Source organism: Equus quagga, chromosome 11 (assembly GCF_021613505.1).
Source record: "Equus quagga isolate Etosha38 chromosome 11, UCLA_HA_Equagga_1.0, whole genome shotgun sequence".
Classification (NCBI taxonomy): domain Eukaryota; kingdom Metazoa; phylum Chordata; class Mammalia; order Perissodactyla; family Equidae; genus Equus; species Equus quagga.
Window position 1 is genome coordinate 62,968,676 of NC_060277.1, and position 18,726 is coordinate 62,987,401.

The 18,726-nt window shown below is 40.8% G+C and overlaps 1 protein-coding gene across 11 annotated transcripts in view; it reads right to left on the reverse strand.

The window, feature by feature from the left end:
- Window positions 1-18,726, reverse strand: part of DNAH9 (dynein axonemal heavy chain 9) — a 324,423-nt gene that overhangs the window by 266,971 nt on the left and 38,726 nt on the right. For all 11 annotated transcript variants that reach the window (XR_006890674.1, XM_046676357.1, XM_046676358.1 and 8 more), the window contains 6 exons: window positions 18,027-18,153; window positions 14,136-14,391; window positions 12,803-13,044; window positions 8,024-8,159; window positions 4,307-4,503; window positions 3,789-4,213 (listed from right to left, as the gene is read on the reverse strand). Coding sequence is in view for 10 of the 11 variants with exons in the window: in XM_046676357.1 (XP_046532313.1) it covers window positions 3,789-4,213; window positions 4,307-4,503; window positions 8,024-8,159; window positions 12,803-13,044; window positions 14,136-14,391; window positions 18,027-18,153 (1,383 nt within the window). In the remaining variant the exon portion in view is untranslated. The remainder of the gene's footprint in view (window positions 1-3,788; window positions 4,214-4,306; window positions 4,504-8,023; window positions 8,160-12,802; window positions 13,045-14,135; window positions 14,392-18,026; window positions 18,154-18,726) is intronic.

Consider the following 18,726-nt stretch of genomic DNA (forward strand, 5'->3'; position numbering starts at 1 on the left):
GAGCTTGGTAGGTGACTGCAGTAAGGACAAGTGGCAGTTGGTACCGTTTGACAGAATTTGCTCCAGTGGAGCTGAGGACTTTGAGGGAGGACAGAGTTGAAACAGTCTGGGAGCAGCACTGTAGAGCAAGAACATCTTATCTACCTCCAGGCCTAGTGGGAAGATGGATACAGGAGAAATATCAGTCCCCGCTTGGAAGGACTGCAGCAGAAGCAGTGTCCTCAGGTGACAGATGGGTTTCAGTTAGAGCAAAATGAGAGTGAGAGAAGATGAAGCGGACAGTGGGTATTTGCTGATGAAAGATCCTGAGCTCTAGGGGAAGGCTTTGCGAGGGCAGGGGTAGGGGCTGAGTCAGATTAGGGCAGAAAGAGCTGAAGGGGGATGAGAGTTTATGGACTGAAGGTTTGTGTCCCCCACAAATTCATATGCTGAAGCCATATGATGGTATTTGGGGGTGAGGCCTTTAGGAGGTAACTAGGAGTAGGTGAGGTCATGAGGGTGGGGCCCGCATCAGGGATTAGTATCCTTATAGGAAGAGGAAGTGAGAGCCATCTCTTTCTCTTTGTGCGCACACACTGAGGAAAGACCACGTGAGGGTACCATGAGAAAGCGCCTGTCTGCAAGCCAGGAGAAGAGCTCTCACCAGGAATCAAAACGGCTGGTACCTTGACCTTGATCCTAGCCTCCAGCATTGTGAGAAATAAATTTCTGTTGTTTAGGCCCCCCACTCATGGTATTTTGCTATGGCAGCTACTAGGATTCTAATACCAATCCCAATGTGTACACGTGGTGCTGGGGTTTCCCCACACCACCAAGCAATTCTCCAAAACCAGCTGGGTGTCCTACAATTCATCTCAATTCTGACACAATCTACTCGGAGATAGCATCAGATTCCACAGATTAAGGGCTCAGTCCTACAAAACTGCCCCAGTGCCTTCAGATACCAATAGCAAGTCCAGGTTGTCGTCTGTGCTTCTGACCGACTGGCTATAGATGGGAGGTTCCACTGACCTCCTCCTTGGGTTCAATTAATTTGCTAGAGCAGCTCACAAAACTCAGGGGACCTATTTACTCACTAGATTACTGGTTTATGGTAAAGGACATAACTCAGGAACAGCCAGATGGAAGAGATACATAGGGCAAGGTATGGAGAAAGGGTGTGGAGCTTCCAAGCCCTCTCTGCACACACCACTCTCTCCCAATCTCCACATGTTCACCAACCTGGAAGCTCTCCAAACCCCATCCTTTTTCATGGAGGCTTTGTTACATAGGCATAATTGATTAAGTCACTAGTTACTGGTGATTGATTCCACCTCCAGCTCCTCTCCCCTCCCCAGCGTTGGTGGTGGGACTGAAAGTGCTAATCTCTAATCACAAGGCTGGTTCTCCTGGCCATCAGCCCCTGTCCTCAGGTGCTTCCCAAAAGTTATTTCAGTAACATAATGAAAGATACCTTGATCATTTTCAACACTTAGGAAATTCCAAGAATTTCAGGAGCTGTGCCAGAATCAGAGAGGAAGACCAAATAAATATTTCTTATTATAAATCACAATACCACAGCAGCCCAAGCTGAATAAGACAGATGATAAAAAAGAGTTGGACTTCTGACAGCAAATGTAGTATATAAGATGTAAGACAAAGTGGACAGAACTAGAAGGACCCACGAATAAGAATATACAACTATGTACTGGGGGGATTGGGGGAGAAACAGCAGGGGAAAAAAAAAAAAAAAAGAGGATTGGCAACAGTTGTTAGCTCAGGTGCCAATCTTTAAAAAAAACAAAAGACAAGGTGGGAATAATCCTGACACCTACTAAGGGAAGGCAGAAATCGCAGAATTAACCGGCACATAGTAGACACTCAACAATAAATGATTTTTACTGTTCTTACTGTTTCTATTTCATCTAATCTTTGAGAACACAATAACACATTTTCCTAAAGTGTAGCAAAGTAGTCAGTTTATGGAATCACCAACTGATGAAACTGGAAGGCAATTTAGAGGAATCCAGTCACACTGCCTTCTTCCAGAGACAAGGAAACAGGGGTTCAAGGACAAGAACTCAGGCCTCCTAACTGCTCCACCATGTGTCTATCCTGTTAAACCAACTGTTAGATCCTGTGAAGCCTGACCTGACAGAGACGCATGGCAGCTGCTGTCCCTACGCCCTGTAACAACCATATGTTTCTGATCCTCTGACATCTGGGGCCTTTCTGACCCTGGAGGGATTGACCTTCCCAGGGTTAGCCAATTCCTAGACATAATAAATGACTCTCCTCTGAGCGTGCCTTTCATATGCAAGCCAATCAATCCAGAGTCTATATCCCCAAGCACCTTCTCTATCTGGCTCTCACACTCCAGGCCACTGTCCACCTACCCTAATCACCCCAGGGCCAGGGACCAGATAACTAAGAACAGGCCCTCTATCCCAGAGCCTGTTGAAATTATTCAAACCAGAAATCCTAAACCTGCTTGCCCTGTCTCACCCATTCTTTTTCATGGAAACCATAATAAAGTCCATGGCCCACATTTCCACCTCACTCCCTCTGCCTCCTGACTGACCCTGGTGCTTCCCAGGTGGCCCTGATGGTGTGGTGTGCCCCACTCCTCTTGGGATCTATGAGTCTAGCAAACTATCTTTTCAATGACAGTCATCTTCTGATTTGTTGGCCTTGTTGTACCTAAACAATAATAAAATCTACATTTTGAAACATGCCCCCATGTCCTTACATCAACAGACCTACTAGTGGAGAAGGACCACAGAACAGCTGTCCCATCCAACAGTACTCCACGTGGGGTCCTCACTGTCACCTCCTAAACACCCATCGTTCCCTCTCTGAATGTGGAAAACTGGCTGCTTCTTCTTAAAGAACACCTGGGAAGCCCTACTTGAAACATTCCACAATGCTTTCCTGGGGTTTCCTAGAGTGGTGGACCATCACCCTTGCAAAGTCTCTTGGAATTGTTTTTAGTTAGACACATCCTTGACTTGGCTGTTTCCTTTCTAGATCATTGAGCACAGCAGCTACAGCGTTAAGCAAGACCAGGACCAAACTTAGAGGAGGAGTCAAGTCAGCTCCCTTGCAGCATTGGCTGACATACCAAAGGCTGATGGCTGAATGGAAGGACCAGAGCTCCCCAACAGGACTCTGTGGGGAAGGGTGGGAATCTGCAAACTTGTGGAGATGAGGCTAAGGTGAAGTGACAGGTAGACTGTTAACCAACTTGATTATTTATCTAGAGGCTGCTGCTCTGGCTTAGAGAGCCTGGTGCTGGGCTGGGTGGTCTAGGTCCATGATGGAAAAGACAGAATTTTAGATCCAGTCTGCTGCATGGCTAGAGTGGCACAGATAGGCATCAAGAGTGTGGGGATTTAGTGACTTCCACATTGCCCAGCTGGATAATTGGAGACAAGGAGTAAGTGGTAGAAATAAAATCTAAGAGGCCCATTAGACCCCCTCAACTTCTCAGGCTTAAAGAGATTTCACAGTTAGAGCGTGAAGGAGGTTGGATCTGCTATTACTGTATCAAACATTATTTACCACTTACTGAGTGCCTTTCACACACTGGGCACCAAATGGAAAATAAAACAGAATGAAGCCATGTCTGGTGCACAAAGGAAAGAGCAGGACTAAAGTTACTGCTGGTGTCCAAAAGCCTGCAACCTCCAAGCAGCTGTTTTAATTTTTAATTTAATCAATGAATCCGTGGGGAAAAATACGAAGAAGATTAAAAACACGGTGTTTCTGCCAGCTTGAGATGCTGCAGGAGAGCTAGAAAACCATATTACCTGTTAGTGACATAGTCAACAAGATGCTGTTTGAACATGAGGCTCCACTTCTTAATTATATTCAGCAGAGATGCTTTAAAGGGTCGCACGTCAATCTTCATCCAGTTGTCAAACACCTTGACGGGCTCCAGCCTGCACACCTCTTCGTACAGCTTTTCATAGGAGTCAATCTGCACTTTAAACTGATGGAGGCTGGGAGGGTTCTCTGGGATGCCGTCTTCTGCGTGGGCTTCAATCTCCTCAGGTGTGAGGACATGCCCGTACAACAGAAACTGACCGAGAATCTCCTTCCGGTCCTCCACGTAGAGGTAGGAATAGTGGCTGAAGGTGTTCCGATAGCAGCAGCACAGGGCCATCATGCTCTGGACCCTCCCCATGAGCACGCTCCGCATGCTTGCCAGATCCGCCATGCTCTCCATGTCAACCTTGGGGAGCAAGACAACAGCAGGAAGTTACACCAGTGCTTCACAGGAAGTTCCACGTTTGGCCGGAGGGTGGAATGCTTGCAGATCCAGTACCTGATAGTGGGGAGAGCCGCTTTGTGGGGAAAGCTTTGGCACCAAAGATGAAATTCTAAAAATGCTGGTGACAAGACCCTCAACAATGTCATAGAAGCCACCCTTAACTCCAGACTCCAGAGATGGATAGAAAACTAATTCTGGGATTGCTAAGCTCAGTTGTACTTCAAATATCGGGGTGAGTCCTGCCTTACATTCTGAAAAACAAAGAAAACAAACAAAACCAAACCAAGAATGAGTCAAATAGGCAAAGTGCAAAGCTGTTTGAAAAGCACTGAAAGCATTTCTTTTCTTTAGGTGAACTGTTTGGGGATAGGAAAACGGAAGTGGAAAATTTGCTAACACCCTGAAAAGGTGAGGGTGACAGTCTTGCAGTGTTGATCAACAGGGGAACCACTGATATTTTGAATAGGCCCGTTCCTGTGCTGGGGCTGTCCTGGGCATTGCAAGGACATTTGCTCTTCTTGTCTTCAGAGAGCACAACCCAGTGACTGAGCAACCCAAGCCAGACCCCCTCCACATTCCCAAACGCCTCGAGTGGGGCAGTGCAGCCTCGGGTTGAGAAGAGGTTGATTTCACAAAGCCAATTTCTTGGAAGCAGCCGATTTCTTCTTAGGCACAAACCAGGCAATTTCATCAGCAGCCACTAGGGTCACAGGGGTATATTTGTCCAGGGTTGTGTAGGCATGAAAAACAAAGAGAAGTTACGATCCTGCCCATTTTGCTCCTTTTCCATAAAAACAGAACTTATTTTAATTCTGTAGTCCTGTAGTGATAAAAATTTTAAAAATAATATAAATATTTAACAAGTCCCTGATTATCTGCTAGACTAACTTGCCTTACTAGATTTAAATCAAAATATAACATGGAGCAAGATGTTCCAAGTACAAGATAAATACTTAAACTTATATCAATAGCCACTTATTTTCATATATTTTAGAAATATTTCGGAGACTGTTATGTGCTGGGTACCATGGGTGGCGGAGACCACTCAGTGAAATTTGTTATCCTCTTCTTCCCTAGAAACAGAGTTACAGCTGGGTGTGTGGCATTTCCCAGCTTGCAGTTAGGTGCAGCAACATGATTCCCTCACCAGTGGAAAATGGGAGGAAGTGACAGGTGCCACTTCTGGGCTGAGGCCCTCGAGACAGGAGGTAAGTCTTCTCTACATTCTCTCTTTTCCGCTCACAGGGGATGTGGCAGTGACCCAGCTCAACCACAGACATGAAGACCAGGCCCTAGAGAGTGGTGGAACCACAGGATGGAAGAACCTTGCCACTAACCTGGAGCACTCATTTTGGACTAGTACTTTGGAGATGGACTTCTTTGTCCTTTAAGCCACATTACTGATGGAGTTTTCGTTACCATAGCTTAGCCATTCTCCTTTACTAAAAAACTGTGGGATCCTTAAAGATATGTAAGACAAGGGTCTTGCCTTCAAAACTGTAGGGGTGATAAATCTGCATTATGGGACTCAGGATCCTCCCAACAAATGCATATTTAACTTAAGGGGATGGAAGTTTACCAATATCATAGTAACTATCATACTATTGTACAATAGTTTAAAGAAAAACACCTGTAAAATTTTGCTTTGCATATGTACTCATGATATAGTCTATATTCCTATATGTGTTAGACATTTATAATTTAATAGATCGAGTTGCATATAGTTTAAGGGATTTAAAAGACTTCCAAGAATATTTTGACTATATGAGATTTTTGCCCTATGTGTTGATATGAGAACCTAACCCCTATGTTAGAAGCAATGCCATACAAGCCAGATGGTTTTGGTGGTTCCACAACCTTGGTACAAGTAAATCACTTTAGGAGTCGAGAAAGGGAAGAGCGTTTCTGGATGGAGTGGGTGGCATTTAACCTAGGCAGGATTTAGATTCTGAGAGGTGACTGCGAGGCCAGCCCAAGCCATGGGAATGGTATTGGTTTGAACAAACTAGAGAAGGTGAAAATGGTAAAGTGGACCAGGGAAATAGAGTTGTCCAGCTGGGCTATGGCAAAGGGTCACAGCGATTTTCTTCTTACAGGCTACTCTCTTGAGGCTCCCCTTCCCCTTAATAACCAGTACCTTTTAAATTGCATCTATAGCTCCTCAGCTCAGGCAGCTGCTAAATCCAGTTCCTGCCCATTCTGTATTGTGAAGAATATGCATTCCCCTTCCCCCCCACTTCCATGGAGGGAAGATAACTTTGACAATCTTGAAGAAACACTACCATCCCCTCTCTCCATCCTCTTGTACCCACTCTCTATTTCTCATAAGAGGAAGACAAGTGACACATCAGACAACCCAGATCAGGAGAGCTGGAGAGCCATTGGTCAAGGGTGAGTCACTACATTGAGGGGCCATCTCTTGTGCACTGCCTGTGCTCCAGTGTGGGTGGGGCATCTTCCTAGATTGTCCAGAGGAGGGCTGAGTGAGAAGGACCCCCAAACTTCCAACATCAAAGGAGCTTTGTCTAGTTCACTAAGGTGAGCACTATTAGCATTGGTCCCTAGGAACCAGTTCTCCAGTCTCAGTGCCTGTGTTCCATGCCCACTGGTTACATGCCCCCAGGGTCCAGAAGATGATCTCCCACCCTGCTGACTCTGCTGGAACCCTTGTTTCTTGTTGTTGGATCTCCTTGATTTGGAGCATCCCTGCACCCTACAAGCAAAGACCATGCCTCTGACCTCAGTCACTCTACCTACCAAGACCACGGCGGAGTTGCACACATGAGCTACACCCAACTCTGGGCCTTGCTCCTTTCTGTATTCTCAGTCTAGGTGTCTGCATGTGCTCTCTCGTATGGGCTGGACATCTGGACACTGATCATGGCCTACCTATTTCAACTCTGCATAAAATTTATTTCTTTGGGTTGGACTCTACATCTTAAACTCTCATCTCATCTCATTTTATCTTCTGGCTTCAAAATATTCACCTCTGCCTTTCTATTTTAACTAATTCTTCTATATGACCCTTGCCAAACTGCTCAGAATCTACCAGAATGCGAAAGGCTTAATTCAACTTTATTCCTGAACTCTTCTGTCCTTTCTATCTCATCACTTACTAGACGAGGTGAGACTTTACTATAATATCTTTGACTCTGTGCACTCCAGTGTATCTGCCATAAACTCAAAGCTCTTAGTTATCTTTTAACAGCTTCAAAGATTGCCCATTACCTTCTTAACATTCCTTTTCCTTCTGAAAGCTACTTCATACATAGCTTCTTGGTTGACTCTTTCACACAGAAAAACATCTGTTTCTTCCACTTAACCCAGCTACTACAACCTCCCTGTGCTCTCAACAGGCTACAGAGATAGAGTCCTTTAAGCTTGAAGGCACAGAATGTCCCCCTCCCATGACCATGAGTCAAATCCAGATGAAGCCTTCATTACTGACTGTGTTTCCTGCTGCTCCAAGTTAGTCACTCCTCTTCACTGAAGCTTGATTTACACTGAATTAGCTTTTATATTTTTGCTTTTTCCTTGGGCTCCACTATCTTAGAAGCTGCTCTATCATCTGATTTTTGAAGAGAGAGAAGTCTTTTCTCTTTGGACAATTTAGAAACAGTACCTTTGCTAGTTTACTGTATATAATTCACAAAATGTCCACAACAATTTGGGAAAAGTCACAGAGTACTAAATTGCACTTCACCGTAACTCAACAGATGCTATTACTGTTATCTTTCCAGTAATAACCCACATCCATAAGCTAGTAAATACCAGTATTTTCCAGAAGGTACTTGAGGGAGCACTCAATGGCAAGAAAAAATCCATCCAGCAACAGATCATCAATGTAGCTAACATAAGTCTTCCAGATATTGGAGGTTGGGTCTGCTGAAAAAAGACCCAGGTTTTCCTACAAAATAAAGAAGAACAGATGTAAACTATGTTTAATAATATGGAAGGACTGTCTAATCATCATTAATGGGAATGAAAACAACACATGGAGAAAAAAGCATTCTAATGAAGAATTTGCCATTACACGGGTACCAAACCCATTCTGTCTAATGGGTGTAACCACTGCTTGAAAGGAACACAAAGTTAATCTATGAAGGGAATGTGGTGTCTCATCCTGTCCCTGAGAAAAGAGGATGGGGTCAGGCCATGGTCTCAGGAGGGATGCTGATGGATGCAGTATGTGCTTCATAAATGCTGACTGATGTACTATGGAGAAAGCTACATCAGGGCAGAAATTAGGGTAGGTAGGGGAAGGCATACTAAGGGTAGAGGGCATTATACTTTAAGGCTTACAAGAAATTTGGGATTCAAACAAGTAAAGCATTTCCTGGATGATCCTTAGAAATGAGCTGGAGTGTTTTGCTGTTGGCATTTACCATTAACTGAAAACCTTTATCATACTGAGTGACTTAGAAAATGCAAACAGAAACAAATCCACATGTGCTCTTTCCCTCCCCTTCCCTTTTACATTCTGCAGTCCCTGGCCTACATCCCGTTTACTCTTCATCATTTTCATTATTAAGCCTTATTACAGCAACTTTCCATTTTCTTACATCTTCAAAGAAAGCAGTAACTACTTGGCAGAAGTAAATTTTCTAGGTAACTCACACCCCTTCAGGAAACACTGCTGTGTTGTAAATTCCCCTGGATTTAAAAAATTTCATGATCCCGCCTTGAAGTGAGAAAACTCTAAAATTTCTAAAATGTGTTACCTACACTTTTCCTTCCTAAGTAGGTTTAAGATTTAATGAAAGTCCTTAATCATGCAAATCATGACACAGTGACAATACCATGTTGCCCTCAGGTTTTATTAAGAAATGTATATCTGTTTGTTTCTATATTTAAAAACTTTTAGTTTTTATGACTGCTTTGTATAGCTGTTCTATCTCTTCCCTACTGTCATCCTATCAATACAACCATATGTACTTTTCACCTTTCTACCTCAAATCTACTACAATCGAAGGAGCAAACATGTTGGAATTTTCTGTAAACTAAGAAGACATAACTCGAGTTTCTGATCCTAGCCAAGACAGAGCAATGAGATTGGACTTGCCCTTCTCCTACAAACAACTATAGAACTGGATACAATGCAAGAAACAATTGTTTGGGGCAACTGGATGACAGACAGTACAGGCACATGATCCCTGAGAGAATGGAAATACTCAAGCCGAGCTTCACAACCTACTGTCTTCCTACCTAGAGGTACTTTCCAAGCCATGGTACAGGAAAATGGACCTCCATTAGAGCATGCTTCCTGCTGAGCAGAAAAGACAGAAAGTGGGGTTTGAAGCTGCTGAGGTTGCTGAGTCCTCTTGAGTCTTTGACTGAGTATTAAGCTGTATATATTTAGGGCAAGCCTCTGCAAAGCCTGGCAGGGAACAGTTACTGGGGGCTCAAAGGTGAATGGAGATTGTGTCGTCATATAGTGCTGGAAGATGCGAGTGTTCTATCAGAAATATGAAAAGACTTTGCAGTTAACCCAGGCCTTCAGAAGACCCCAGAAATGCCATGCTTTAGGATGAGAGCTGCTCTGTTCTGGAGTAAGAGCTCTTTAGGCCCTCCCTAACAAAGCTTAAGATTGAGCTTCAGCAGGATCAAGCTGAACTACCAGTAAGTTAATTGCCTGCCAAAACAGAAACAAACTCTTTAAAGGAAATAACACTCAGATTCTAAAATGGCATCTAACATGATTAGAACATAATAAAAAAATTACTAGACATGCAAAGAAGCAGGAGAATGTGACATTTAACCAAGAGAGAAAATAATCACTAAGAACAGACTCAGAAAATAGCTGCCATACCAATCTTGGAATGCCTATTCCTTAGACTTATTTTATGTGAGAGAAAAATACAACTTTGTCACATTGAAAAAAAAAAAACAGACTCAGGAAATAAAATAGATGTTGGAATTAGCAGACAAGAAGGTCACAATTTGATTAAAAACTCCCAAAATTTGGTTAAAAAACAGAATCAAGATGTTCACAAATTCTAAGCAAGATGAATATAAAGGAAACCTATTTAGGGATATCATAATCAAAAGGAAAAAAAATACAAAGATTAAAAAAGAATCTATTAAAAGTGCCTGAGAGAAACAATACATTACATATAGAGGAACAAAGAAAGAAATTACGAGTGGCTTCTCATCAGAAACATTGGAGGGTAGAAGACAACAAAATGACTTCTGAAAGAAAAATAAAACTGTCTACACAGAATTCTATATCCAATGAAACTACTCTTCAAAAACAAAGGTAAAATAAGGACATTTTCAGATAAACAAAAACTGAGAGACTGTGTCATTAGTAGACCTGAACTGAAGAAATACTAAAAGGAATTCTTCAGGCTGAAGAGAAATGACCACAGATGGTAACTCAGTTCTACAGAGAGGAAAAACAAGTCTGGAAATGGTGAGGATGTGGGTAGATATAAAGCACCGTAAAAATCTTTTTCTTGAGTTTTTAAAGCAAAAAATTATAACACCCTATTGTGGGCATTATTTTATACACACAAACACACTCCAATAGTACAAAATATGGGGCAGGGAGGGTTTGAATTGAACCATACTGTTACTAGATTTCATGGGAAAACTCTAAGAAGATTATGGTTAGTTCAAGAGACATACTGAAACCTGGAACAACACTGCAAATGTAATGCAACAAGGTAAGCTGAAATACTCATTAAAAATTAAAATAAAATACTAAAAACATATAATAAATAACAAGAAGGTGGGAGAGGAAGAGAGGTGGAACAAAAAAGAGATGAAGCAAATAGAAAACAAATAGCAAAATGGTAGTGCTAAATCCAACCATACCAATAATTACATTAAATGTTATAGTCTAAACACTCCAATTAACAGGCAGAGTTTTTAGACTTAGAAAGGTAAGTTTCTACTATATGCTGTCTGTAAGAGAAGAAATTTGAATCCAAAGAAACAAATAGGTTGAATGTAAATGATGGAAAAAGATGGACAATGCAAAAAGTAGGAAGAGTGAATCTGGAAGGAAAGGCTATAGTAGTACTATCAGAAAAAAATAGCCTTCAAGGCAAGGGAGTATTATTAGATATAAAAAGGAATTTCATAATGATAAAATGGTCAATTCCTCAGGAAGTTATAATAATTATACATATGTTGGTACCTACTAGCAGAACTTCAAATCCTTGATGAAAAATATGACAGAACTAAAAGATTAAATGGACAAATGCAAAATCATAGGTGGAGATTTTAACACTCTAACTTCAGTAATTGGTAGAACAAATAGACAAAAACTCAGAAAGCATATAGAAGATCTGAGCAATACTATCAACACCTTGAACTCATTGATATTTACAGAACACTATACCCAACAATGGAAGAATAAACATATTGTCAAGTGTACAAGAAACATTCAATAAGATGGATAATATTCAGGGTCATAGAATAAGCCTCAGTGAATCCCAAATGATTGAACTCTTACACAGTATTTTGTCTGACCACATGGAATTAAATTAGATATCAGTTTCATTAAGGTATGCAGAGAAACCCCAAATATGTGTAAATTAAATACACTTTGTAAACAAGGATTGTGTTAAAGAAGAAATCATAAGAGAAAAATTTAAAACTGAATGATAATGAAAATGAGGCAGATAAAATTTGTGGAATACAACTAAAGCACTGCTAAAAGGAAAATTTGTATAAATGCTTGTATTAGAAAGGAAGAAAGGCTTAAAATCAATACCCTAAGTTTCTATCTTTATGGGATAGAAAAAAAGATGAGCAAATTAACCCCAAATTAGCTACAAAGAAATAATCAAGTCAGAACAGAAATTAATGAACTAGAAAACAGATAAAGAAAATTAACAAAGTCAAAAGTACAACATTTTATTGTGCTTCAAACAATAGATAACCCAGAGATAACAGTTGTGATCCATTACTGACTTTGTGCATGAGATCTACCTGTCATAACTGCCCTATGGCTACTTTCATAGGTTTGGAGCTAGTGGCCATTTATAGCTCTTTTCTATTGTTCCGTCTTTGATGATGAACATGAGGTTGCCCTCATCACAATGCAGGGCAGAGCCTTACAGCATGAAGTGCAGCACTCTGCATTTGTTCTTCTCTTTAACAAATGTGGTTGGGGATACCATGGTAATCTTTCATCTCTTCAGGCTCTATAGAGCTAGGTTATGAAGAGGATGCTGGAGGCCCACACGAAGTTGTATGGGAAATCTGGGGTGGTTAATGCAATAGATAATTTAGCATTCTGTCCTTTGATATCCCCTTCTATTCCCTTGAGGTTTGATGTGGGACTTAAGTCATGTGATGACTAAGTGGTGTCACCATTAAGCCAGTATTAATTTTGACACATTGATACCCGAATGTGACTTTGCAACTCCTGCATCTATTAGCTTTAGTTCTTTTGCTATCGGTATAAACCTCTATCCCTGACTGCAGAAGATACAGCATTTATTGATTGTTCTAATTTCCAAATCACTTCTTGCACCTAAACACACCTCCTGATGCTTTCCCCACACTCATGGCATGTGTGTCTGAGAGGTTAGTTATTACCTGAACAAGGGCATGAATCTTAAGGCCAGATTCTTTGATGAGGTTGTAATACTTTTCCACTCGATCATGCTGATCATCCATAGAAAGAAGGCATTCCTTTTTCCCATCTTTTCTCTTAAATATTGGAGACACCCATGTTTTCATGATGCTTTGGATCTCTTCCACATTGTCTTTAGTTTTTTGAATTCTTTGTTCAAGATCATGAATACTATTGGTGATTTGAATGACATAATCCCAAATGCCTGCTCCCCAAAAGAAACAACTAATTAAAATAGCTTACAGCGGCATAGCTAAAGCTCTAGTTGCTATGAAGGAGGCATTCAACACTCGTGGGTTTTATAAGACTTTTCTGCATAGGTTACTTTGTTATCATCAGAGCCTTCTTCTTCCCAGTTGTATCAAAAAGCCCACTCTTACCCTAACCCTGATTACGGAGAAAAGGAAACAAAGAAGTGATGCTTACTTAGCAAGAACATGAAAATTGGTACGGTTGTTGAGGCATACCAGTACAACTCGATGACTTTATTTGGGTTAACAAATCTTGCTTTTTCAAGCACTTTTGCTGTGTTAAATGTTGAAAATGTCATTCCCTCTTGTATATGGAATAAAGTTTTAACCTGTTTAGTATGGCAATCCAAGACTTCCATAAGTTGACTGTGATCTTCTTTTCAAACTTTAACTCTTTTGAGAATCCTAATGCAAATTAATCTCCCTTCCTGGCAATCCATCACACTTTATTTTTAACTCTGTGATGGCTTTTTATCATAGCCATCGTATTGTACAATTTAGGCTGAACATATGTCTGTTGTCCCTACTTAATGTGAGCTCTTTGAGGGTAGGGGCCAAGACACACAAACCTCATATCTTATATTCTCCCCACAGTTCCTCATATGGTACCCTGCACAAGTTAATCAAACAATGAAAGTATGTTGAATTGAATTAGAGGATGCAAGAGAAGTAAATGCATAGTTCCCTCACTAAGATGTTTACCATCTACTTAAGAAAATTAAGTAACAGGGATAATATAGTAAAAATCCTCATTCCTGGAGTGTCCGATATATGCTGGAGACTGTGGGAGATCTCATGCAACCTCTCAGCCTTAACAAGTGCCTGGCAGCAAAGTTTTCTAAACATACCGATCATATCCAAAGAGAAGGGAGAAAAGGAATACCAACCCTCCTTGCCTTCTCTACTTTAGACACATATCTGAGGAGAGGATAGACTTGTGCTTCAATTCCAAATCAGATTACCAGGAAATCATTTGAGGTTCTACCAACGTTATTAGAATCTCGACTCCCAATCTTTTTCCCTGACTCCAGGTGGTGCCTGTTACCTTCTGTCTTCCAGTTCAGAGTCTCCTCTGCGGCTCTCAGGCAGAGATCAATATTGTGCAGCTCTTCCTCCACTAACGGAAATTCCACCTCTAGCAGAGTTTTCATAACCTTGTTGTACCAATTTGCCATCAACTCCAAATTAGCCACAAGCTGCCGATAGAATTCCCTGGAGGAGAACATAGCTGCTGCTGTCTCAGGAATGTGCTTCATCTGCCTGGGTTCAAGATAACTCATTTCTTTCAGCACTGAAATCAGCTGGAGAAGAAAATCAACACAAGTGGCTATAATTCAGTGGCAGTGAACAGCAACAACATCAGTGAAGTAGTGGAACACCCCAAGGGACTCAATGGGCTTCCAGGTCCCTTCTTAACTTCTGTTCCCACTCCTTCTTTAAATCTAGTTTCAGAGAAGGGAAATTGAGTATTAGGCAGAAGGAAGATGACTCATAAAGCAGCAAGGTTTACTGAATCTGATAATCACAAACAAAGAGTAGAAGAGGAAAAGCTGAGACAGGAGACAACCATGATCACAGAGGAGAGCCCTGCCTTGAAGCTTCTGGGCATGTGGCTGATGAAATTATAGGTCACGCTGACCAATTCAGTTCCCATCGAGGGGTGGTGGTATGAAACAGGAGGATCCCATTGGCCTGGGCCACCCACATGCTTGAGAAGCCTTGAATTTAGGCTTCCAATATTCTCTCCAAATGAGGTCATACATATAGTCATAGACACTGGCAGGATTGAGAGGAGATGCCCATTGTACAACTTTAATTGTTAAATACAATCATTTGGAAATCTCACAATTTCTGTAACGCTGTACTGGCATGTCTTTGTGCCTTAATATACTAGGAAGTCAGCATACGGAAGCCACGCAGGCCTCTGAACTTTTGTGGGGCACTGCATTTAGTGGCAGCTGCAGAAGTGAGAAGCCAAGAAGATGTGGTCCAATGAAAAAACAGAGAGGCCTCCAGCAGGGTTTCTAGGCGCCCTCTTCTTCATCCCTTGCTTATTTATCATGTCTATCTCTGAACCTATGAGGACTGATGTGTTTGGTGTAGGTGACAAAACAGATACCAAGCCATAGATTCTCCATCTCCACCCCCTGCCTCCACTCCCCACTCCCCACCTCCATATCAAGACTCCTGGGCTCCTATTTCTCTTTCCAGTAGCTCTGGGCAAGTTCTTCACTGTTGCCCAGCCAACCCTACTCAGGGTTAGGACAAATGCTAACTGTTTGGTGGGGAAATGATCTCAGCCTCCTAGTTCACTGTGAAAGAAGCTCAAGATAGATATTAAAAATTTAAAAGTAAAAAATGAAAACAAAAAATTAAGAGAAATTGTGAGGCTAGTTATATAATATTGAGGTAGAGGAGGCCATTCCAAACACAACCACCAAATAAAGGTAAAATTTATTTGTACAAAATATCATACACATAATAAAATGGCACACTTCAACTAGCAAAAATATTTGCAGCAGACTTCTTAATATTTGACAAATATTTCCCAAATATTCTAGCAAATTCACAGGCAAAGAGGGCACTTTCCACTCGAAAGTTGGCAAAGGATATGAACAAGTAATTCATAGAAGAAGAAATATAAACAACCAATGAACATGTGAAAAAGTTCTACTTTACCAGTAGTCAAATAAATGCAAATTAAAACAACATTGACATATTTTTTTTTTTTAGTTCAATAGGCTGGAAGAGATTGGAAGAAATGAATGACATCTTGCTGGCAAGAGAATGATTGAGTTCCATTTTATGAAGAATAAATTGATAATATACATGAAAATCCTCGAAATGTGAATACCCTTTAGTCAGGTAATCCCATTTCTAGGCATTTTCCCCCCAAAATAATCAAGAATGGATATAATAATAACTAAAGATGTTTATTGTAGCATTATTTATACCATATTTTATCCAAATGTAAGATGCCATCAATGATAAGATTCTCTATTATTTTATATCCAAGTAAGGAAGAAAGAGAAAATGTGGTTTATTAAACGATAAACATATGCTATTTTCAGAGATGTTAAGATGTAAAAAAAAGGTGTGTCCTAGACTCAATTAAACACAGATTGACAAAACTAGAAAATAATTTAAATGCCCAACAGTAGGGCACTTGAAATAGTTTAAATAAACAATTTACATAAATTTATATATTTTTTCATTTTTTATTTTTTTCCCTATACAATTCTCATCTTGGCCCCAAGGGACAAATCTCTGATCATGTCCCTCTAGAATACTATGTGTGTGACTGTTCACTCTTAATAGCACAGCTATTGCCACATTACTTGAAGTTGGAAGTCAAGGGATGTTCATAGCTCTTCTCTGACTTGTGTTTGCAGTTGTCTCCCTCAACTCACATTGTAAACCAGGTATTTACTTACCCCTCACCCCTTTTCTTTTCTTCACTCACTCCTTTCTTCTCTATCGTTTCTCTTCCTACAAACACCTATACAGCACATTATGTGCTACACATTGGGACAGAGAGAGTCCTTGCCCTTGGAGTATTTGGAGGAGGAGTAGTCCATCCTCAACACTGTCTTACACCAAGGACTTAATTGTCACAATTTTAACACCTACACTGCGGCTTCGTTGGCAAACCAGATACTCACCTCTTTGGGCATTTAATATTCAATATCGCTCACAGTGAATGCTGATGAAATTACTCCAAGGAGATAAATGAGTTAAACAACAGACCCATGTATAACCAAACTGAAGAAATGGATCTTCCAGCTCCCTTTGTTGACTTTATTCCAGTCGGAATTGATGTTCTACTTAAACTGCAATTTTCTCAAAAGACATCAGTATGCTATCAGCTTCATTTCTGGCAATCTCCACACTGCATTCCTGGAGAACAGGAATGCCATCAAGACAGAAATGGTGACTCCTTTTAGCTCAGCAGAGCCAATATTTTTTCTAGCTGAATAATGGGCTTCCTGATATGGGCTAACTTTTGGTTATCATTTTCTCCAGCATTAAGCTTTCCATGGCTGCTACAATCCACATTTGTCTTGCACCCTTCTGATCATCTAGAGCAGGGTTTCTCAAACTTGACATTATTGACATTTTCAGACTAAAAACTCTTTCTTGGGGGGCGCTGTCCTGTGCATTGTAGGAAGTTTAGCAGCATCCCTGCTATATACCCACTCTATGCTATTGGCACCCACTCCACGTTTGACAACCAAAAATGTCTCCTGGGGGACAAAATTGCCTTGGTTGAGAATCTCTAATCTAGAGTCTTATTTCCAAAGCTACTCCTTTGAGATTTATCATGTGCTATCTAATAAAGATAGATTTTTGTTTGTTAAGGTTCTTGCTCCCAACTAGCTTTGGGTTCCTTGAGGGCAGGTGCCAGGTCTTACACTTGGTTGGCCCTCCAGCATCTAGTCAATGGCCTTCAGGTGTGGCTCCCATTCAAAGTAGGACTAAGAGAGTCTGTTTGGTACTAAATGGTTGGTAACATTGTTATTCTATCTGTCCAAAGATGGGTAGCGATACCTGTTACCTGTTGAAATACCTTCTGGAATTTCACATAGTGCTTTGTGATGAGTTAATCTTAAGTGTAATTGCTATTCTAACTTTGTATGTGAAGTCAAGTTCATAATAAAGCTGTTATCATAAGAAAGTTCAAAAAGTATTTTGCAATATTTTCTCTTGTGCAAAATCAAAGCAAATATACATACCCAACTCTGGAGGAAAACATGAACATTGGACAACTTAAGAAAACAGTATACCACAGGATTCATCCCAAAAGGGAAATCTAGGTTGCAAATTTTTTTGAGCAGCATTTGCATATTCTTATAAAAAGTCTTTTTGCCTTTGAAATCATCAGAGTTAAACATAATCCTTCAGGAACTCAAAAGCAAGTTACTCCCGTCCTACTTACCTGTGGGTTAAAGTTGACGGTGATCTGCTTCGTCTCTGGGTCACGTTTCAGAAGTGGCCGGGAAAGATTGTACTGTGACTTCTCTGATACTGTCTGGCACCAGTTCTCATAGAGTCTTGTCTCATATCTGCGAGGATCAGAGACAACAGCCACCTCATAAGCACCCTCCCAGCTCCCCAAAGCCTGGCAACGATGAACTGAAGATATATATAACATATCTATCTACCTATAAATAATGACATATATAACATATATCCTACAGAATATATACATATATATATTATATGTTTGTGTATGTGTATATAAAATGAACTGAAGTTGATATTAATAAAATATCTGAATACATTCTTAAGTCAAAGTCATTGACTCAGCCAGGCATGGCAGCTCCTGCAGATAACCACTCATTTCTAAAGGTGGTGTAGCTTAAATCAGAGAATAGAAAGAGAGATTCTATGCAACCTTTTTGAGGAATAAGGGAAGTTGTGACTAGTCTCAGTGAACACCAGAAGAAGTTATTGGATAAGATTTGCTCTCACACTAATCTTGACGTAGCTCACAGACACTCGTCATTCAGTCATTACACACTGACTGAGCATCTATCATGTGTTGGGCTTGGGAGATAAAACAAAGAATGGATACCCCATGGTAAAAGCAGCTAATGGTGGGGCCCCAGGTGAACAGAGAATGCAGGGAGTAGAAT